Here is a 24,347-nt window from a genome sequence, read left to right on the forward strand (position 1 = left end):
CGTCACTATCAGTCTCATGCAACTCACTGATCCAGTAATGAGTGACCCAACAGTGAAGAATAAACGTATTTATAACTAGTTTAGCTAGTTCCAGAGGTAGATAAAATAGCTAAGTGTGTTAGGTCTAACTTGAAGTGTGTGTGTTTTGCTCCGCTCACCGGTCCGTCACAGCGGGCGGAGCTGCAGGTGATCATGCAGAGCTGCGTGTCTCCGTCAGCAGCAGCTGATCCTGATCTCTGATCTCCTTCTGCTTCACACACATTGCATAGCGCTATTTTATTGTCTTTTTCGGACAAGCCATTTTGGCGAGCTTCTTTTGCCGCGCACAGAGAAAAGTCTCATGTATTTTGCATCATCTGATCGGCACTCCTGATCAGCCTTTATAGAGAGCTATAGTATAGTATATCACACTATAAAGAGTGAACATCGGCCGATAACGATCGGCGGCCGATCGATCGTAGCATCCCTAATTATTACCGGACATTTTGACCGGCAGATTTTGAATTAACCGTTTTTTTTATACATTTATACGGAAACCCTGGGCTGTACATAAAGGTCATTCCGAATGAGCGTATGGGTAAGCAGCGGCAGCCCTTCGTCCAAGCTGCCCCGAACCCTGCTCGGTTCAAAATACCGAAAACGCAGAGGTCGCAGTACGCCCGAGTCCCCAGCCCAGGCAGGGGACGAGGGCGAGCTGGCCTAGAAAATCTCCAGTTCCGGCTGCAGCTCAGGCGCAGCCAACCCAGAATTTCAGCCAGCAGTCGAGGAAGAAGAAGCGAGCGGCGTGACAGCCCCTCCTTCTCCCCTCTGTGACAGAGCTGGAAGTCTACGGTTCCCCAGCTCTAAATGTGTTCCCGCCGCCTCGAGAGATGCCTCAACACCATCCTTAAGTCCGCATAAACACATGTCACACACTTATTGATTTTTCTGTCATAAAACATTTTCCGCTGATGCATCCAGGCTTCGAGCCAAGGGCGCAGTTCGGAAAAATTAAAAGAAAAACAATAAACAGTCCGTCAACTGTTCCCCTTCTGAGAGCAGCTATGGCCTCTCTCAAAGGGCGGACAATTGACGGGTCTGTGAAGGCACCACCGTTACGCGCATGCGCAGTGCCGGCTGGGGTCGTGAAGGCACCACCGTCACGCGCATGCGCAGTGCCGGCTGGAGCTGTAAAGGCACCACCGTCACGAGCAGTGCCGGCTGGGGTTGTGAAGGCACCACCGTCACGCGCAGTGCCGGCTGGGGTTGTGAAGGCACCACCGTCACGCGCAGTGCCGGCTGAAGCCGTAAGGGCACCACCGCCACACGCATGCGCTGTCGGTGGGGATTGTCGAAATGGGGCACCACAGTGCTCAGACACTGGAGAGCCCCATAACACAACAAATAGAGACTCAGAGGGGAAGAGGCGTGACATCTCAGCTGGCTCTAAGGCGCATACAGCGGGAGATGCTCACGACATCTGCTTGGGTTTCTCAAGACAGTTACACGGAGCTACAGACTCCAAGTCACCGTCACCCCCCCTCGCTTCTTGGGCATTCTGCATTCGCAGGCCCGAGGAGAGTCAACCCATATTCTGGAGAGAGAGATTCTCTCACTCCTAGAAAAGAGGGCTATATCTATTGTACCCGCCGAGCAGAGTCAGGGCGGCTTCTATTCCAAGTACTTCCTCGTTCCCAAACGGGGAGGGAACGGAATTCGGCCAATACTTGATTTGAGGGCTCTGAACAAATATCTAAAAAGATATAAGTTGAGAATGCTCACTCACACATCTCTGCTGCGGCTCGTGCGACAAAACGACTGGTTTACATCAGTCGACCTGAAAGATGCGTATTTTCACATCCCAGTATATTACCCACACAGGAAATATCTGAGATTCGCATTTCAGGGGATCTGTTATGAGTACAGAGTACTCCCCTTCGGTCTGTCTCTCAATCCAAGGGTGTTTGTACGATGTACGGAAGCCGCGATAGCCCCGTTAAGACAACAGGGTATTCGCCTGGCGACCTACCTGGACGACTGGCTGCTTCTCGCACAGTCGGAGCAGGAGGCTATTACACAGACAAATGTCCTCGTAAAGCACCTGCTCAACCTGGGTTTCATTATAAACACAGAGAAGAGCATGTTGTGCCCCGCGCAGACTATACTCTTCCTGGGTTTACGCCTGAACTCGGTGCCCTTTACAGCCCACCTGTCAGCGGAAAGAGTGAAAGCTTTCAGAGCTTGTCTCGCTCATTTCCAGCCACGCAAATATGTTCTCTTCAGATCATGCCTGCGATTGCTGGGGCTCATGGCGTCAGCCATCCTGGTCGTACGACTGGGACGCTTACACATGAGAGTTTCAGCGCTGGGTGGCCGCCCTAAAACTAAACCCCGCGTGCCATGACGCGCGGAGAGTGATGGTTACTGTGAAATGCGTAATGGCACTGCGCCACTGGCTGCACCCGACTTTTCTAGTACGAGGTGTGCCTATGGGTGCTGTCCTTTCACGGAAAGTGGTCACCACGGACGCATGTCTGACAGGTTGGGGAGGTATTTATGAAGGTCGCCCGGTGAGGGGTCTCTGGAGCAGAGACCTACAGCGGGCGCACATAAATTACCTGGAGCTTTAAGCGGTGTTTCTCACCCTAAAACGCTTTCTGCCTTTCCTCAGGGGACAGACAGACAATACGACCACAATATCGTATATTAACCGCCAAGGGGGTTTGCGTTCTCTCCAGTTACACACACTGGCGCGCAAACTTATCCTATGGAGCGGTAGACGTCTCCTCTCTCGGAGAGCGACGCACGTACCGGGAGTGATGAACCTCGGGGCAGATCTACTGTCCAGAGGTACACCACTTTATGCAGACTGGACTCTACATCCAAGGATTGTGAGCCAGCTGTGGGTGCGTTACGGCAGAGCCGCGGTGGATCTGTTCGCATCGAAAGACAACGCTCAGTGTCAGCTGTTCTTTTCGATGCGTGATCTAAATGCACCGTTAGGCGTGGATGCACTCGCGCACGATTGGCCCCCGGGCCTTCTGTACGCGTTCCCACCCCTGGCTCTGATACCTCCAACTCTGGCCAGAGTGAGAGAGCAACGCCACACACTTATTCTGATAGCTCCGCACTGGCCAGCTATGTACTGGCTAGCGGAGATATATCAGCTGCTGTGCGGGCAGCCATGGCAGCCCCCACTACGCAGGGACATACTGTCCCAAGCGGGGGGGGGGCGATCTTTCACCCACACCCAGAGCGCTTGGCTCTATGGGCCTGGCCCGTGAGTGGTACAATCTGAATACAGTGTGACATGAAGCTGACCCTGGCAGCTGCCAAGCGAGCCAGTGGCACTCATGCGCTATCTGTACAGTCTTCAGGCACTCGGTTCGCCCCAGGGCAAACAGAGTGTGGTTGAAGCCCAACCCGGCCTTTATTTTAAGGCGGTTGGTTCAGGTACCATATTTGACATTGAGGCATCCTCCCCGCCACTGTATTCCTCCGGGGAACAGCGGCCGGATTTGCCGTGTCCAGCCCGTGCTTTACGCACGTACAGCGACAGATCAAGGGTGCTTCGTCATAATGACCAAACCCCTTGTGTCCTGGGCTAACCCTTATAAGGGCAAGCCTGTTACTAAGCAACGGCTCTCCCACTGGTTTGTGGAAGCAATTGCTTTGGGGCCCATACGAGTCAGAGTTCGCAGGCACTCTCGGGTCCACGAGCTCTTTTGACTCAGGGTCTGGCTGCATCCTGGGCTCTATCCAGGATGTCTCCCATCCAAGACATTGGTGCAAGCGGCGAGCTGGTCCTCGCCGCTCACTTTTGTCCGCCTCTTAACAGTCTGGACGTTCTACTCCTAGTGTGACTCAAGCAGTGCTGGGCACCTGGTTGAGTCAGAGCTCTACCTGTTAAAGTTCTGGTTGGTTTGGTGATTTTCGAGATAAGCTCGCCTGGCAATACGGGAGCTACAATTTCCCATAGTGAGACATCGAACGGAGTGTTATGAATGAGAACTATAGGTTACTTACGTAACCCCAGAACTCAGAGTAACATGAAGTGAGATGTCTCACCAGACGGCCCTCCTTGCTATTGTAAAGCGAGAAGAGGTGCTTATTTTGAATGACGCATGCGCCGTGGCGTAATGAGATTGATGCTTCTGTTTGCTCCGCGATGAGGCGCATCCCATAGTGAGACATCTCACTTCATGTTACTCTGAACACTGGGGTTACGTAAGTAACCTATAGTTTCTCTTCAATCTCAGTTTTGACAGTAAAAATTGCAAAGAGATTATCTTTATATTTATTTATTATCTTTACTTCCATATTTGAGGATGAAAAGATAATTTTCTGAAGTTTGTGACAGAAATTACTACTAATCGATTATATATAAATATTTGCTATTATTTGTATACATTTCTCGACACATCAGCGCATCTATATGTGTTTTTCATTTATTCCAGGTCCAAACTGTGGATACACCTCTCTTTATAACATCTAATTACTGTTTTCACCCCTTTCAACACCCAGTTACTATGTTCCTGGGGAGATATATTAAACATCAGATGGATCTAGCTAAAACATGAAAACAAATGCACCGGAGAATGGCTGAGGAAATGAATTTATTTGAAGACCTAAGTGAAAATGAATTGTTATGACAACCTTTTGTCTGAGCGGTATGAGACTTCACATCAACAAACTGTCTTCTGTGATGACAACTGAGCTTGCCGCCCACTGCAGGCTCGTGGGTGGACGTTTTTGGTTTAGTAGCCTGAGATACCCCCACCCCCCGCCGACAGACACATGAAGAACACTCTTGCTTTGATAAAGGCCTCTGAAGCCTAGCTGTTTGCTGGTAAATAAACTAACATGGAGGGCTGCAGGACTCCACTGTGGGCAGCTGAGAGGAGAGCAACCAACCCAGCAGGTTAATGTGAGTGTGTGTGAGAGTGTGTGTGCTTTATGAATGAGCGACAGGGGAGCTTCACATGGGGAAGGTTCAAAGGTTCAAGTTCGAGTTACCGCTTCGAGAGCGAAATTGGGATCTGTTTCTTTCAATTATCATCCAACTTGAACAATAACCTGTGGAAATCCATGATCTAATATGCGATAATTGATAATCCTCACAATGGAGTCAAATGGAAGTGATTATTTAGGGGTTTTCAATATCATCCATCCTCTTAGTTATGATAAACATTCCTGAAACAGCTGGTCTGCATTTAAAGCCCTACTGTGTCACTGTGTGTGTTTATGTTCACCTTACAATGAGGGGTGCTTTAAATGTCTGAGACAAGACGTGATGCCTGAGCTCTGATTTATATATTGCCTCCCTGGGGAATAAAAGAAAAAACATTAACGACCTGAAGCCAAATGTTCGACCACTTACTGTACATAGCAGAAAGGTGAGGGTTTAATTAATTTAGCAGAGCGAGTGAGCGAAGTAAAAACCTCCTGGAGGCCGCAAAGCAGTTGACATTTTTAACAAAACTACTTCTTAAAATATGTACCCAATAGGACTAAAATCCTTTTGTAGATAAATGCATTGTTTTCTGGTAGAGTCTCTGTTTGGAGTGCCCTTGTTTTAGTATTCATATTCTTTCTATTTGACCTTAGATTGCGGAGCGTGTAAAATGTATTCATGAATTTCATGGGGCACTCAGAAAAAGCAGACCTTCATAGCTGTTTCCATAAGTGAGAAATAATGACTGTTGCCCAACAATTGGGATTCTTCTCCAAAATTCAAACAGCACAGAGTGTGCAGGGTTTAAATGTATAATCTGAAATACATACAGGTAAATAAATCCTAAATTGATGTGAGATGGTGACGGGATGTGTTTGAGGTTTGCGGAGAACACATTTCCCTAAAGGAAATCCATTTGATCCACTATACGCCACTGTTCGCTGGCTGTAAAAAAGGTCCAGTTCCATTGAGGTTAACCAGAATAAGAAATAACAAATCAAGAATGGCTAGGATCAGCACTTTAGAGATATTGGATGTCAAAATAACGACTCACAGACATGATTGTATAAGAAGCAAACTTCTTTTTGTCTGTGCGATGCGAGAAAGATTAAGACAGTGTGTCTTTCAGAGTCCTCTGTCTGTCTCATGTGTGTTGTGAAAGCAGAGACCCTTGTTCCATTGGGGGGGGGATCAGAGCAGGTCGGCCAGATGGCTTTAATGTTACCCCCAGCCTCTGAAAGTGGTGCAACGTGGAGATCTGGAGCAAAAACAAACATTATGGAGCCTAAGAGCTGAGCGCAGGCCACCGGCGGCACACTGCGAGGCATTGACTGCTACGAGCTAGATGAGAAACATATTGTCACCTACATTCTCTCCTGCAGGCCCCCCGCTCTCATTATGTGGCTTTTAGAGTATAATAAGGGCTTTGGTGTGGATTTAAACTCAAATCAAAGAGGAGAGGAAGGAGAGTGTGTGATTGTGTGAAAAAAGGAGAAAGCAGAAGTGTTTCTCACCGTCTTTGTTACTCGTGACAGGAATGTTGTGCACAGTTCGGAGTTTGAAACAGGAGCTGGTCAGGACCTGGAGCTCCACAGGACTCAACAAACACGTCTGGAGATCTGAGAAACACACAGCTGAGTTCAAACTTCTACTTTTATGCAGTACAGTCTGTAAAAAGTGCTTTGAAACCATTTTCAGATGGAGGATGCATAGTTGTCTACGGTGAGAAAGGGCCAATAGGCAGCTGTTACCTTTCTTCTGGAGTTTCTGGATGCTTTCCCTCCACTCTGACCTCTCGTAATCGGAGGAGAGGAGGAACTGATAGCTCTACATACACAGAGAAAAACGGTCAAACACACATTAACGACTATCTGCATTAATAGCATGATAGAAATGATAAAGAGAGTAGAAGCAGTATCCAGTAGAAAAGCTTTGATGGGAAATGATCTCACACAGTGACAAGATTTTCATTTGGAAAGCTAAATCACATCCATCGCCAAGCGCTTTAATGAAAGAGTCATGTCTCTCTCTAGTGGTGAGACTCAAGTGTTGCAGCTTCATGGATGCAGAGTGTGACAGCATGGGATGAACACTTTACCTTTCCGTGTTTGTTGTGGACGCGGAAAGGGATAGTGGGAGAGTGCAGGAGCAGCCAGGACTCCTGCTCATTCATCTTCTTCCTCAGACGGTCCACGCGACTCTGCCCCTTCGGTGCTTTCTAAACACACAAAAAGACAGGTAATATCTCATTTAGTCCTGATACCGAGATTAATAGAGAAGTGTTTATCAAGAATACGAAACATTGCTGTATAGCCTCTAAAACAGTAAGAGTTGAAGGGAAGGTCGAAGGGGAATACGTGAGATACTGCATGAGGTACTTTCGACTCAGTCAGAATTCAAATCTTGATACTCAGATATGAGACCCTGTTTTTAGATTCAGCATGTCTTACACGATCTAACAATGTCTATCGCAAATAAACATCCACAAAGCCACATACAGAAAAAAAGACATATTCTGGCATGAGATTTATCACATTTTGAAGTTTTTATCAAAATGATCCTGCCATTGCCCATTATATATTCATGGGTAAACTGCAAACGGGAACAACTCAATTATTTCTTTCTGAAAATGTGCCAAACATATTGACAAATAAAGGCTTCAAAAGGGGTCAGGTAGTAGCCCACAGCTTACTAACTGATGGCAGCATTATACTTCCTGTTTACGTCCCGAATGACTGTTGGTCATAAATAATAATATCATTTGTTGAAGAGCAACGTTTTTGTTACATTTTAATGTTAGAGTATTCTAGTTTTTATATATCTGAAATCAATTTCTTAAACTCATCTTGAAATGTTGTCACTTTAAATATCTGTTATTTGCTCTACACTGTATGATCTTAAATCATATGAGGAGACTTGTCTATGATTGTGACATGAATCCAATATTTGTGCATTCAAAACCTTGATGCTGAATAACAAAAAACTAATTAAAATAAAATCATATAATACGTTGTAACAAGGAACAACTTAAAGGGTAGTACACTTAATATACACTGAAAGCAGTGTGTGAAATACGGGGGGGTCCGGGGGAGCTCAATCCCCCTGATTAACACCTGAGCCCCCTGAAAGTCTCAACAGCTAAATTTGAGGGGGGTCTCACATTATAATATGTATTTGTCACTTGCAAAGGTCACTAAAATGTTTTTAAGCTTCCTATGTCCGGTATTCATAATTCAAAACATTTATTCACAAATATCTTCTATTTTGGCAGCAAAAGCATTTCCTCGCATAGAATCCAAAACAGACGGCTCTTTAACGGTCACGTATTCGTTCATTCATATGAACGTCAGAATATAGAATTATTTGACGGCACCCCTGAAGACGCACCGGTTGAGAAACGCTGCTATAGACTACTGATTGTCTTGGCTTGCCTCCATGGAATATTGTATAGGAGGCCTACTACATATTGAGAAATCTTCGACCGGTATATTGCGCAATAAATGGGAGATGGGGACCCCCCCGATTATTGACGGGTATTTCGCACACTGACTAAAAGTATATATCATGGTGATGGTATTGCATTGTGTCTAGTTTACACACCACTGTATGACCTCTAAACATTAGAACATAACGATTTATGACTTACATGTCATTTTTCTTATCAGCATGGTAGCATCAGATTAATGACATATTTCCTATTTTCCACAAAACACTGGATAAACCCCTGAAATTGAGTGCCATGCTGGGATAGTCTTTGTATATAATTCAGGCTTCTTGTCAGTATTAAAGGAAAACAAAAACACACACACACATCCTCCCAGCCCTCAGCAGGAAGCCGTGAGTCAGAGCCTGGAAACAATCATCTCAATCTCTCTGCTCCGACCTCCTCTGACTCTGAACACCAGCCGCGTCCCCTCTCTGAGCCCCGGGTGGGCCACTTTATCGCAGTGAGACGGGAATAACAGGAACTCTCTGCCCCTGGAGCCTTCAGCGTCTCTGCCCGGTGTATTACTGTAACAACGGGTAACTGTTGGCGGACCTTGCATCTTTTCTTTTTTTAACCTCAGGTGCTGAACCAGTGTTTCAGCACAGATAAGAATAGAAATATAACACAACATTTGCCAGCAAGTGTGATGCAGCACTTCGATCTCGGGTGCAAATCAGTTTTGTCCAGTTTGAAGATACATTTATAGATTATTTATAGGGTTGTATTACCCTTGCATAAGAGCTACAGCAAAGGCAATAGAAATCTAAAGCCCCAGGCTTCTGTAGCAGTGCAACATACAAAATACTTAAAGAGATACAAAGACGTACAATACTGGGGAGGGTTCCAATTCATACAGCTTCCTTATTGCAGATCTTTAGTATTCCCTGTAACAAGGGTTGCAAAATTACGGGAATTTTCAAAGATGGACATTTTCCATGGGAATTTATGGGAATAAACTGGGAATGTTCTAAATTGAAGATTGGCTCTTCATAGGGAACTTAAAGTGGACCTATTATGCTTTATATCCCGCCTCCTCACCCACACCCGCTCCCGAGACCACATCACTCCCGTCCTCCAGAACCTTCACTGGCTCCCCGTCCGTCAAAGAATCAACTTCAAAGTCCTCCTGATTAATCACAAAGCCCTCAACAATCAGGCCCCCCCCCTACCTCACAGACCTGCTGCACCACCACACCCCTTCCCGCTGCCTCCGCTCATCAGAAGCCAACCTCCTATCCATCCCCACTCACATCAATCACCGGACCTGGGGGGACAGAGCCTTCTCCGTCGCTGCCCCCTCCCTCTGGAACTCACTCCCACAACCCATCAGACTGCACTGACCTCACCACCTTCAAAAAACTTACAAAAACTCACCTCTTCAATCTGGCTTTTAATGTGTGATTGTTTTTGTATTATTTGACTTTAACTTTAAATATATATGTATTTGTTGTTCCTTTATTTTATTTTATATTCTCTTCACTATATATGTAAAGCGTCTTTGAGCACCTGTAAAAGCGCTAACAAATTAAATCTATTATTATTATTATATTGGAAACATATATTATAGGGCCATACCTATACAAAACATGCTTAAAATACCAAACAGATCACCCATTGTAGCCATGCCTCATACTGCTCATACCCCTCTATTGCAGCCCTGTTAAAGTAATGCACATTTTAGGTCCTTAGCTTTATAAAAAAAAAAAGGAAAAAAAAAAAAAAAATGCCTGATCAGAATTCTACCGGAGATAAAGTTAAATTCTGCTGTGATAAAACGCAGTATGGAGCTCAAATGCTTCTATTTCCAAAATTCCCCAGCTTAACTTCCCATGGAAACTTTCCGGAAATGTTCCGCCCCTTTGCAACCCTACCTGTAACTGCAAGTCTGTTTCATTGTGACTGGTTAAATGTTCTTAAATATCTTCTAAATAAAGAATTGAGACACAATGGTGCAAATAAAATGTACATAAAACATGTAAAACAGCGTAAGATTAATAGAATGTTAAATTAATTACTGAAGACTGGAATATTATACTGCTTATTGTAATAAAATATATTTATGATATCTGAGATTTGAAGCACTCACAAGGGTTTCCCAACACTTTATACCTGACCTGTCCAAGAAAAACAACAGCAGTGTTTTCCAGTAAGGAATCATTGATATGAGGAAGTCTTCCAACAAAGTTGGTGTATTCCATGATAAGAATCAGGAACATATTAGTCACTCCTGAGTCACTAGTGTTGGTGTTTCACATAATAGAACATCGGCTACTGATTTTCTGGAAGGTCCCATTTAGAACAAAGAAAAAGGTCTCAAATGCCAGTGAAAACCAAGAGGGTTACCTTCTCTTTCTGTATCTCACTCTTTAGGACTGAGATCTTGATCTTCATCTCCTCGATCTCGTGCTCGGGCAGGACCTGGATGCTGGGCGAAGAGTCAGAGTCGTCCAGGGTCTGGAAGGTCAGGTCCGCCAGAGGGATGTACCACTTACACTCATACTGCTGATGGCGACTGCACAGAGGGGAAGGAAGGGGATATAAGGTTTGAGAAGGAGGGTATGAAACACAATCTGACGAAACACAATCGTACGATAAATCCTAACTCCTTTTTAAGAATCGACAAAACTGTTGAGGACAGGAAAAGCTGTTAAAATATGCAGACCGAAGGTAGCAGAGAATTGCTTTTATTTTTTTAACATCCGGACTTAATAGAACATTCTCAATCCAATTAGGTTTGGCCAGAAATTAAGTCTCTTTTTTAAATATTCACTTGTATAGTTGCCATGATAACCTTTGAAATGGCACAATCAATATATCTCTGGTCTCATTTTTTATAAAGAATTCCTATTTGTCCGTTCACCATGGTGTTAACACATACTGTATTACATCATTACAATAGAAACATTACAATATTCACAGCTATATATAAAAAAGAGGAAAAGAAAGCATGAAATATCCTGCCAGACTTTCAAATTACAGTATTTAGCCAATTGGAAAAACCACATTCTAAGGTCACTTTTTTCAAAAGTATGCTAATTTGACCTCAGGACTAATTGTATCTGAATGCATCAAAAGAGGATATACTGTTCAGCCTGTTCATGCAGCTGTAATGCAATTTAATGAAAAATGATGCACGCTCAGTAGAGATTACAGAACTGAGAAGATTGATTTGAGTCGTCGTCACTAATGAGACTTTGATTTGCATTCCTGCGCATTCAACTCATTACCGGCTTGACTCCTTCATCAGAAGCTATTTTAAGCAGTTTGACAATCCACACTGGAAAACAACATTTTTCTAATGTTACAGTTAATGTCTTGATTGCAAAAAAAGTGGTCTTCGTTTCCCTCTTACTGTCGCAGAACTGGAAAAATGGGTTGTTACTTTATTTAGTATTGAAATACATTTATTTTACACCCCTCAAAGCCCATCTTGATCCTCTCATCTTTCACCCCTCCATCATCAACCCCTTTGTGTCTCAATGCTCTCCTCTGTTGTGAAATGTTTTACTCACACTCAGATGATTGATTTTAAATGTGTTACATGTTATTCATAATTTCTTTTGTAGGAGCTTAAGTAAATCCATATCTGAATAAGGAATATTTCATCATATCCTTTCAGTAAGAATAGCAAGGACGGAACATAAATAAGGATGATATATATTATGATATATAGAACTCTGGAAGTGGAACATGTGGCGGCGGTTTCAATATAATATTCCTCAATGATAGAATGGAGATAATGATAAAATGGGATTCAGGATACTCAGTGACCGACTCCCTGCATGGCTGTGCTGCTCTAACTGTGTGTGTGTGTGTGTGTGTGTGTGTGTGTGTGTGTGTGTGTGTGTGTGTGTGTGTGTGTGTGTGTGTGTGTGTGTGTGTGTGTGTGTGGCCTGTAGGGGGCACGCTGAGATAACACTCCAGACCATAATGATTTGATTTACAGGTCTGGTAGCGATGGCAACGCTATATGCTGAGAATGACACAGACAAGCGGTAAATGTCAACCGAAGTAAGATCCAATCAGACTAACAGCTGCCGCCGTGCTGACGAGGCGAGCGACAGGCAATCTGGTTAAAGTGACGCTTAATCTATGAGCATGTGTCAAGCCACATGACACACACAATCCCTCTGTTTGTGTCCTCTCTTAACTTCAGCTCAACAACCCTCTGCCTGTGCGCACATGTTTTCTTGAATAATACCTTTATCCGGGTTCTTTATTCTCCTACAGACCTACGCTGTCAAAAAATACCAGAGGCAAAATGCCCAGAGCCTTTTTTTTTGTTATAGAGGCTTCAAAAAGTTCTCCGTTCTCTGCTTTGAGGAGCCAGGATACTCTGTAAAACTCATCCTTTCTGATTCACTGTTAGGGGTTGACATGCTGATGTAGAGGGCAGAATGAATGAAGTACAGAAATAAACACTGAGAAGGCGATCCTAAAAAGGGGATATTTAAGTCGGGGGATTAACCACAATTTTGTTTTCTTTGGTTGTCATGACAACAGGACTTTAGAAATAAAGTATTATTGTGAATGGAAGAATATACTTTCTCAAAATGTTAAGAGAATATCAGTAGCGTGGGGAAGTGCACTAAAGCTCAGATGATCTTATTTTTGTTATCATATTATTAATTGCATTCATTATCTACTTTAAATTAATTAAAAAAAATAGAGTAATTCATTTAAAGTCTAGGTCAAAATTCAATGCAAAAAACGATTTTTCTTTTTTTTAAGTGCAGTATATGTATTAAGTTTGCAAAGCCGATAAGTTATCACTTTAAATAATCATGGTCTTAATATTGAGCAAAATAACCATGATGAGGATTTTTGCCACATTGCCAAGGAGCCCTTTTCAGAAGGCCCCCTCCAAATGCCTCCCCTGAAAAACACATTGTTATGATACTTATGAAGAGGTAAAGTGGACTCACCCCACAGACGTCTTCTTCATCTTGGCACAGAGCAGCAGATCGGTGAAGAGGAAGACGTGCCGAAGCTTCCTGGAGCTTTCTGATACTTCCACCAGGAAGCCATCCTTCACCAGCTGACGAGCCTACGAACACACCTCATGTCACTTTCTGTTGTCCCAACAACGCAAACACAGTAATGATAAGCAAGACACAACAGTGTTGACTTTTGGCAGCATCGGTTTAAAAAATAAATAAATGTTGTGTTGTTTTTAAGGAGATCAAGGCATTTGTATCCAGTTGGATTGAACCTGCTCATTTCAAATGATGATACATGGGTTTCTTCAAGGTGATAGAGAAATGTTCAGAACAAACACTGACTCCCAATCAGCTCTACATTCCCTTTGCAAACAAATATAATACCGTACTTTTCGGACTATAAAGCGCACCTGCATATAAGCCGCAGCAGCTAAATTGTCCGTCTGTCTTGCTCTCGTTCTGTCTCTCGGTTCCACTTTTACTTTGGCGCGCTACCTGTCTCACTCTTTTCCGGAATCCAGCTTTTCCTGCTGGAGCCCGCCGCGGTCATAGAGCCCATAGTGTTAAAGGTGGTTAATTTTACCTGTAAAATCCATATATTTAGGAGGTTCCCTAGTGGCCGTTAGCTGTACAAAAAAAAAATGGAGAAAAAAGTCGCGGCTTATAGTCCGAAAAGTACGGTAGTTAAGTCTTTCCTAAAGGGCGGACAATCGCACGTTAGTCTTTTCTTATTAAATGTGTGTTAGATATCAAAGGGAAAGTCCATCAATTGTACACATTAAAAGTCTTGGTGAGTGTTACTGCATATTCTAAAATGTTTCAAACAAAGCCTTTTTGGCACAAGAGAAAGCTATATATGTTAGAAAGGAAAATCAATAGGCACAATTGCTGATTTATACACACCTCTGTCAAATGAGGCATGTAAAGTCTATATTATAGTGTATTATCACTAGCTGCCTTTTCTTCATGCTGAGATTGTTCCTCTATCAAGGGTCACACTTACCATGCACCAAATGATGACAACACATAACTTCAAGTCAAACCCATTAAACAGGAAAAACATTCCTGATACATGTATTATAGTAACCAAGCACAGTGTGTGGGCTTTCCCAATTTATTTATCCATCCATCCATCCATCCATCCATCTTCTCCCGCTTATCCGTGGTCAGGTCGCGGGGGTAGCAGTTCCAGCAGAGAGCCCCAAACTTTCTTTTCCCTGGCCACATCAACCAGCTCTGACTGGGGGATCCCAAGGCGCTCCCAGGTCAGCGAAGAGATATCATCCCTCCACCTGGTCCTAGGTCTACCCCTTGGTCTCTTCCCAGCTGGACGTGCCTGGAACACCTCCCTAGGGAGGCGCCCAGGTGGCATCCTAACTAGGTGCCCGAACCACCTCAACTGGCTCCTTTTCGACGCGAAGGAGGAGCGGCTCAACTCCGAGTCCCTCCCTGATGACTGAACTTCTCACCTTATCCCTAAGGGAGACACCAGCCACCCTGCGGAGAAAACCCATCTCGGCCGCTTGTATCTGCAATCTCGTTCTTTCGGTCATGACCCATCCTTCATGACCATAGGTGAGGGTAGGAACGAAAATGGCCCGGTAGACAGAGAGCTTTGCCTTCTGGCTCAGCTCCCTTTTCGTCACAACGGTGCGGTAAAGCGACTGCAGTACCGCTCCCGCTGCTCCGATTCTCCGGCCCATCTCATGCTCCATTGTTCCCTCACTCGAGAACAAGACCCCAAGATATTTGAACTCCTTCACTTGGGGCAATTTATTTAGACAATTAAAAAGGACAGTTCCAGGTAGTACTCCCAGATGAAAAGCGTATTCATTAACAAGCCATCACACACACCTCTCCTTTGGGCGTGGTGACGGCGGTCCTGCGGGGGTCGATCTCCTCGTTGATGGAGGAGAGGAAGTTCTGAGATATTCTCAGAGCGTCCTGCAGCAGCGGGAAGTCCGGGTGGTCCTTAGGAGTGTGTTTCAGCAGGTCCTAAAACACACACACAAACACAAACACACACACAACTTTACTTTAGGTATAATTGTTTGTGTAAGCACTTTGCATTTCTGCTTTAAAAATAAACATGCTTTGCCTAATAATGTCCAAAAGTCTTATTCTAAAACTCTATAAAAATCAATTTTCACTTCCTAACAAAAATCCATCCAAGCATGAACATAAATTCTGATTGAATTTGATCTTCTTATTAAAAAAACGTAATTGCACTGCGCATAGTATAAACGCTGAGAGGATACTGTGATAAACAACAAAAAGAAGGCTTTGATTTTTCAATATTGGAATCCTGTGTGTTTATGAGTCAGACAGCTTGAGGGTCAAATCCCCCCAAAAAACAAGCAACACAAGAAAACATATTTTATCACTTTACTTATTTTGTAATTACTTGAACCATATTACCCTTAATGTCCAAACAATGTATTTATACAACATAATGTTGGAAGTTAAAAGAGGAAATCACGCTTTTGTTGAACTAGTAACATCCTATAGAAATACTACTGGTTCATTTTGTCCTTTGGTTTTTGTTTGACTTTGAGAATGATCCTTTAATGCAGAAGTGCACTGACTGTACTCACATGAAGGACCAGGGTGCTTCTGGTGACACGGTCGATCGGCTTGTAGAGGAGAGCTGTGGGGTGAGAAGAGGAGGGATCTGAGTCAGTGTCGCTCACACACAAGTCCAAACACGCAGTCACACACACACACACACACACACGCGCGCGCAGTCACACACACGCGCGCAGACACACACGCGCAGACACACACGCGCAGACACACACACACACACCCACACACACACACACACACACACACACACACACACACACACACACACACACTTCCTCAGACTCTGAAAAGGACAAACAGTCCCACTCAGCTGCTACGGAGTTAAAACACTGCACCTACTGTATGGTCCACTGATGATACGATATGATTGATAATTTACTACAAAAGTGTTGCAATATGAAAGATCGGTCATGGTCTCGACTTCGAATTGACAGAACTTTCACTCAGTGGTTTGTCTCAGACCAGAAAGATTCAGGAGGATATTTCAAGACCTTAACTGTAGGAAATCACTTTCTGAACATTGTCTAATTTATTTGTTAACATCATTACTGTGCTTACAAGTCAAATGTCTTGCTTTGATTTGATAATTTCTCATTTAAGCTGTCCCCCCTCCACGCCCTCCTTTATACCCACTCCAAGAAATGAAGCGCAAGAGACAAGATAAGAAACTGTCGCTGTCTATAAATACATGTCAACATTTAAAATCCGCTTACTTAAACCACATAGATTTAACCTTCAAAACAATGTTCAATAGAACACACACAGCAGTATTTAAATGATGCAATGCTGACTAAGGTGGCTGGGATCACGTCATACTTCAAAAAGAATCGTACAGAAAGGCAGTCTATCTTCGGGGTTCACGCTGCAGACTATTGGTTCTGACACCATGACACAATTCCATCAGATTAATGATAAAAACCAAGAGGACATAATACAACTTCTGAAGTCCTCTTCCTGCTGCCTTGATATTATTCCAACAGGGTTTCTCAAAAAAAATTTTCCTTGCATGGCCTCAGATCTACTTCATATAAGGCGCGTTCACACCAAGTACTTTTCCCACAATAGTTCATGAGAACTCTTTTAGTTCTGATGAACTAAAGCAGATCGTAAACAAGTCTCTTCACTCAGGTGTTTTTCCACAGGCCCTGAAAACTGCAGTCATTAAACCGCTCTTAAAAAAGAATTATCTAGACGCTTCAGTAATGAACAATTACATGCCAATATCAAACCTGCCATTTCTAGGTAAAATCATTGAAAAAGTTGTTTTTCAACAGTTGAGTAATTTCTTGCATTTAAATAACTGTTTCGATGTGTTCCAGTCAGGCTTTCGTCCAAAACAAAGCACTGAGACTGCTCTTGTAAAGGTCTTTAACGACATCCACTTAAACACAGACAGTGGCAGAACTTCAGTGTTAGTATTATTAGATCTCAGTGCTGCGTTTGACACTGTTGACCACAGCATATTACTAGACCGACTGGAAAACTGGGTGGGACTTTCGGAAACAGTTCTAAATTGGTTTGAATCCTACTTAAAGGACAGAAACAACTTTGTTTCTATAGGTACATACACATCTGAGTTGACAAATATGACATGTGGGGTACCTCAAGGCTCCATCTTGGGGCCTCTTCTCTTTAACATCTACATGCTACCACTGGCTCAGATAATGAAAAACAACAAAATAAGTTACCATAGCTATGCGGATGACACACAAATGTACATAACCATTTCACCAGGAGACTATGCTCCAATTCAAACACTGAGTAAGTGCATTGAACAAATCAATGACTGGATGTTTCAGAACTTTCTCCAATTAAACAAAGATAAAACTGAGGTAATGGTTTTTGGAGCAAAGTCAGAACGTATAAAAGTTAGCGCTGAGCTTCAGTCTGCAATGTTCACAACAACAGATAAAGCCAGAAATCTAGGTGTAGTCATGGACTCTGACCTGAGTTTCAACAGTCACATTAAAACAGTTACTAAATCAGGCTGCCATCACCTAAAGAACATATCTAGGATTAAAAGACTAATGTCACAGCAGGATTTGGAAACACTTTTATCTTCAGTAGACTTGACTACTGTAATGGTGTCTTCACAGGTCTCACTAAAAAATCTATTAGAAAGCTGCAGCTGATTCAGAACGCCGCTGATCGAGTCCTCACTAACACTAAGAAAGTGGATCACATCACTCCAGTTCTGAAGTCTTTACACGGGCTTCCTGTGTGTCAAAGAATAGATTTCAAAATACTGCTGCTGGTTTATAAAGCTTTGAATGGTTTAGGCCAGGGGACGGCAACCCGCGGCCCACGGGCCGCATGCGGCCCTTTAAGCCCTCTGCTCTGGCTCCCTTGAGCTTAGACAAAAATAAGAAGGAAATAAAATAAAAGTATTTGTAGGACTATTTATATTTTGTTGCATGGTTGAAAATGTTTCGTATGTTGTATTTTGAGGTGATACTGTGACACATAAATAAAAAACAAAACGGTTTTAATTAGGTCAACTGAAATATGCGTCACATCCTGCTCCGGTCCCGCGCGAGCGCCTTTTCTTGGAGGTGAATAACCTGACCCCCGGCTCGATGAGCGAACTATGGATAAATCAAAGAAAAGTACCGGAGGAACACAGGATTTAATTCTGCGTGGACAGAGTTGTATGCTTTCACAGCAAATGATGCTGGTTTACCGGTATGTCTGATATATAGAGAGAAGTTGTGGTGGTGCAGCCTTTACGAGGGAGAGGAAGACAGCTGACGATCGTTAGTCATAATTCAATGGGGTATGTAATTTATTTCAGAAAACACTTTTTGTTATATTCCATGGAATGCTCCTAACGTCCCGATAGCAATTCATATATTAAATGCTTTGACAATAAATACATACAAAAATTAATCTCTGGAAGCCGGAGCGCTGTAAAAAAGCACGACCAATCATCTGAGCCGGCCCGGCTAAAATAACTGGATGGCCTACCTGCCTGTCAGCCTTCCATCTGGGCACAAACTTATCTCGTGCCCTCATTGGTCATGTGTGCGTTCGTGTGTGTTGGAGGAGGGACTCTGTAAGAAAGTCTGAAGGAAGAGGCATATTTTTTCCGGTTGTGTACTTTCAAATTCTAGCGCACTCGAGCTGGTTTCTCCATTCTTACCTTTAACTCTTTTTAGGGTGCAGATATATGTTTTATTTATTTCAAAGTGGGCCCATTTAATAATATGTTTTCCCCTTCAAATGTGCAGAGGACTCCCCAAGTGCTGTGTTTAATTTATTTTAAAGTAGGCCTGTGTATTATTAGTAATTCTCCTTATAAAAGTTCTTTGTTTCTTATTAGAGGTGAACAGTTTTATATCATGTAATAAATAGCCTAATAAATGCAAAAAAACCTGTAGTTTTTTGTCTGATATAACAATAAAAAACTATGAAATATGTTTTGCGGCTCCAGACAAAAACATTTTTGGGGAAAAAGGAGCGAAATGGCTCTTTTGGTCAAAAAGGTTGCAGACCCCTGGTTTAGGCCCAAAATACATTTCTGACCTCCTGCTAAATTATGAACCATCCAGATCTCTCAGGTCTTCAGGGACTGGTCAGCTTTCTGTCCCCAGAGTCAGAACTAAGCATGGTAAAGCAGCGTTCAGTTATTATGCTCCAAACATCTGGAACAAACTCCCAGAAACCTGCAGGTCCGCTGCAACTCTGACTACTTTTAAATCCAGGCTGAAGACTTTTCTTTTTTACCGCTGCTTTTAATTGAAACGGAGCGGTTGTGTATAATGAACATTTGGGGCTAGTAACCCCAGGGAATCAGTGTCTGGGGACTTTGTCCTGGCTGATTTTCTCTGTGTATGCTGATCGGGACGTATGTGCCATACAAGCGTACACAGCTCATGTTCGGAGAAACCTTAAAGAAAGGCATCAGTAAAATGGAACTTCTGTGTGAGCTATTCATATCTTAAACTGCACTGTAACTTTTTATTCATGTATTTTTTCTTTTATTATCTTTTTTAATGACTGTTTTTAAATGCCTTTGTCTTAATGTCTTTCATTTTTGTAAAGCACCTTGAATTGCCTTGTGTTGAAAGGTGCTATATAAATAAACTTGCCTTGCCTTGATACAGTTTGCTTCCGCTAAATATGTATGATCCTGCTAGGTTATTTACATCCTGCCTTGGCACTGTACTTCAACAGAGTCTTGGATGCAAACATAAACCACACACATAAAGCAGAGTGCTAAATATAGAATCAGAGTTTGAGCCTCCACCACCGCACTCTGCCGGTTCCTCTAGGGACGGCTTTGCTCCTGAGATGGTGAGAACAGATCTGACATAAATGACAGCTCTAGGTGAGAAACTCCCACGGATAAGACAAAGGGAAAGATGGGAAATAAAATGATACCAAGGAGATGGGCGGCAGGCAAGGTGGCAGATGAGAGGACCCCTAAGGAGAGAGGAATGGGAAGAAACGCATATAGATATGAATAAAGAGGGGGTGTGAGGGCTTTTATTCTTTCGTCTATCAGCCCTGGATTGCAACAGTAATGAAATACCAAAAATGTCTCAAGGTCTCAAAATAATAAAGCGACTGGCGTCACCAAGCATACAATATATAATAATGCTGCTATGCACTCAGAAAGAGGGTATGCAATAAATACAAGCATATCCACAAGGGCATAAGAATATAGGAAACCAGCTGATCAAGTTAATCCAAATGTATTATAGAGCGGACTTAAAACAACTGACTTTTTTTAAATGGAAAGGGAAGGAAAGCTATCCAAGTGATGTGCCTGCTGTATGCAGGGCAGGTCGTCCCAGACAGCCTGCTCCCACAGAGAGGGAGACTCGGTGCTACACTTTTCTGTTTAAACCATTCAACGTCACTCCCATCAGCTGTACAGCAGACATGTCATCTCTCTCCATCCCTCTCTGTACTCTTCATCCTCCTTTCTTCTTCTCGCCTCCTTAAAAGATATGAAAGGGCCAGAGCACAAACCTACAGGGAACATGTTCAGATCCACAGATCGGGCTTGTCATATTAAACTCAACACACTCCTATATGTTCAAATACACACAAGAATACACTGATGAACTGTATAAGTCTTCTAGAGGGCCTTGCTGATGCTCTTTGAAGTTCCTCCAGCCTCTGGTCATTAATAACGCGGCCCTCTTAGCTGGTCCTGGTTCGATGAACCAATGCCCCAAACTCCCAGAGAATTTACAGCTCGACCTGCGCGGACTACAAGAGGCTGCAAACACAATTATGTGCATACTGCTTTGTATTCATCTCAAATACTTTGGGAACCTGTAGGTGTCTTTAGGTTGCTTTGGCTAATTTCAGGTGTGAGTTGAGTACATTTAAGTACACATTAGTTGGTATGTTGGCTGGTTGTATATGTAAGTAAGAACACAAATGATTATTAATGTTTAACGTGCTGCATGTTTAAAATTGTACTGCACCTTGGTTCTTCATGAAAACTAGACTAAGCAGTCGTGTTAGCAGCTCAGAAACAAAGATACTTTTTTAGCCTAATGCTAATATCAGCATGCTAACATGGTCACAGTGACAATGCTAACATGCTGTTGTTAACTTTAAAGAATGTCAATGGTGCATGCAAATGTTCCTCAGAGAACTAGGAAGAACATTTGTGGACATTGTGCATACATTTAATGTGATAACGTGATAATCAAGATGTCTGCACTAGATAGAAAGTTAAGGGATCACCAAAAGTTTGTATGATTCTTCCTTTGAAGCACATTAGTCAGTACAAAAATCTCTCAGCAATCCATCAAATAGTTGCTGAGACAGTCTGGACGAGGGAGCTCAATAACAGAGAGGTTCAAAGTCCGGTCAGGAGTCAGGACATGAGAGGATGAGAAGACGGAGAGAGGAGGATTATTGGAAGTCGATGACCCGTCACAGTGAGCTGACTCTGATTGGTCCCTCTCTCAAGGTCGTCCTGACGACTTGGCCGACGGACAGATAGATCATCTTTGATAAGGAGGCGATAGACACGTGGGCAAAGTCTTTGAACAGCACCACACTGCAGGGGTCTACAGTGAGGACGCAGGGTCTGCCAGCTTTCATTTGGCAAGAAACTCAGTATGCAATGTTAGCAAGAGCCGTGACGGAGGAAGACAAGGACACATCGGAACGATAGAAAGTAGATGCTATCTAATGTAGTACTTCCCATTAGCATTGTTTCACTTAGAGGTTGCAGCCAGATAACGGTGAGCTGTACTATATGTTAACAGGCCTGACAAATTGCCTTTTTTAATAAAGAGAATACACAAAACTGAACGTCAGTTAATTTGGCTGGGGTCCAATTGAATCACATGGAAGGAGGAAGGATGGGTACAGGGATAAAAGTAGGGTTGAGGGAAACATTTATAAAATTGTTATTGTTTTCTTCTACCAAGTCAAAGTTGTGTCGAGCATCATTGAGTGATTTATTGAAAACTTTTACAGCATCAATTTGTGTGAAATTCATTTTTGAAATGTTTTTGAGAAATTAAAAACGCAGCTAGCCTAAGACTACCAATTGTAATGATGGAAAAGGAAGCATGTTCATGTTTTTGTATGACTTGTTATTATAAAAGTCACTGAAAATGGAGAAATACTTTCTCTAAAGTAAGAATTGATAGACTTTAATAGAAAAAAGTGTTTATTTGTGCAACTTTAGGATGAATTAATATACATGTTGTCTTACTTTTGCCTTTATGTGTTAACATTATTGCAATCCGTTGATACAGCTTATATATAAATATAAAAACTCCATAACATTATTCACATGCTACTTGGCTCATATGCCATAATTAACTACTGCAGAATAGAATAGATAAACGTAACCCCCGCCCCGTATGTACTGGATCAAGTATTGATTTTGATCAGAAATGGTTTTAACTCATCACATACCAAAAGATTCACACCCCTAGAAGAAAGGAGTTGGGAAGAAAACACGATAACAGAAATATGGAGGGAACAGAAAAGGAAGTCACTGAGGAAGAGAAATCCCTGGACTACCTCGCCAGGTAATTAAGGAAATGTAATTCAAACTCTAATCAGAGCAGCTGCCCCTGGGTGCTGACAAACACTGAATGTTGAGGGAATATTACGCAAGCGTCATGCTATTTAACCACCATACCAGGTGGTAGTACAGCAATCCAATATTACAGTGTATGATCATTTAGCCGAAGCAGTAAAGACGAGAAAATGATATGTTATTCCTCATTTACGCTGCATAAATTAACGGACAGGTTCACAGGTACATGAAGCTGACAATTGACACATACACACAAACAAATGAACACCCACCCTCTCTCAGACTGACTAAGCCACATACAATTTCCCTGCAGTCTTCTCCCTGGTTAAGTTGTGCCATAAACCCAAAACTGCACAAGTTTGCATGACATTAGCAGAGCACACACCAATCATGTAAGGATCTACCAACTCCCTATCACACACACTCATTCCCTCACACACACATCAGACTTGTTTCCGGCGATAAGTATTCTCCACCAGGAGCAGTCTGGGGCCAGCAGTCCTAATATTACTACACTAAACGTGCCCGGCTTCTGAACACAGATAAACAGAAAAAAGCTGCTGTCCTTCAGAACATTTTGTATGATAAAAAGACATGAATAATTGCAGTTTGCCAGTATGAGTGAGCTCCAGAGGATCCTCACTCAGCAAGAACACAAAAGATCCAAAATAAACACATTTATACTGTACAGCAGAGAGATAATATACGTGCACCATGAGCGTTACTTCATGCTCCAAACATCCAAAATCAATCCGACAGCTTAGCTATAAGTGTCCCAACTTCACGGCAAACAAGACGATCAATCCACCTTACAATGAAAGATGATGACATCCCGGTTCGTTGAAAAACGACAGAAAAAAGGGAAAGACGACACTCCAAGTCGCCTATACATCGAACGGCGGCACATCATATCAAGCAGTCGTTACCGTATGTGTTACAACACAGCCTGAGAACCAGAAGCACTTCCATGTCCCTCATCTTCTCTCCTCACTCTGTTCTCCTGCCTCCTTTCTCAGGCAGACAGGCAGAGAGAGAATGTGTGTGTGTGTGTGTGTGTGTGTGTGTGTGTGTGTGTGTGTGTGTGTGTGTGTGTGTGTGTGTGTGTGTGTGTGTGTGTGTGTGTGTGTGTGTGTGTGTGTGTGTGTGTGTGTGTGTGTGTGTGTGTGTGTGTGTGTGTGTGTGTGTGTGTGTGTGTGTGTGTGTGTGTGTGTGTGTGTGTGTGTGTGTGTGTGTGTGTGTGTGTGTGTGTGTGTGTGTGTGTGCCGGTGTGCCTCGCAAAGCCTGCTGCATACAGAAGTAGAAGGGGCAGGACTGGAGTCTTAAAGCAGCAAGCTAGTCTACACAGATGAACACATACACACACTCACAAATAGACAAGAA

At 43.0% G+C, this 24,347-nt stretch overlaps 1 protein-coding gene across 4 annotated transcripts in view; it reads right to left on the bottom strand.

Moving 5' to 3' along the window:
• abr (ABR activator of RhoGEF and GTPase) overlaps positions 1 to 24,347 on the bottom strand; it is a 147,369-nt gene that overhangs the window by 48,077 nt on the left and 74,945 nt on the right. For all 4 annotated transcript variants that reach the window (XM_034099699.2, XM_034099700.2, XM_034099702.2 and 1 more), the window contains 7 exons: positions 15,955 to 16,007; positions 15,215 to 15,355; positions 13,346 to 13,467; positions 10,764 to 10,932; positions 7,032 to 7,151; positions 6,685 to 6,760; positions 6,448 to 6,552 (listed from right to left, as the gene is read on the bottom strand). In XM_034099699.2, coding sequence (XP_033955590.1) covers positions 6,448 to 6,552; positions 6,685 to 6,760; positions 7,032 to 7,151; positions 10,764 to 10,932; positions 13,346 to 13,467; positions 15,215 to 15,355; positions 15,955 to 16,007 — 786 coding nt within the window. The remainder of the gene's footprint in view (positions 1 to 6,447; positions 6,553 to 6,684; positions 6,761 to 7,031; positions 7,152 to 10,763; positions 10,933 to 13,345; positions 13,468 to 15,214; positions 15,356 to 15,954; positions 16,008 to 24,347) is intronic.

Source organism: Pseudochaenichthys georgianus, chromosome 14 (assembly GCF_902827115.2).
Source record: "Pseudochaenichthys georgianus chromosome 14, fPseGeo1.2, whole genome shotgun sequence".
NCBI classification, from domain to species: Eukaryota; Metazoa; Chordata; class Actinopteri; order Perciformes; family Channichthyidae; genus Pseudochaenichthys; species Pseudochaenichthys georgianus.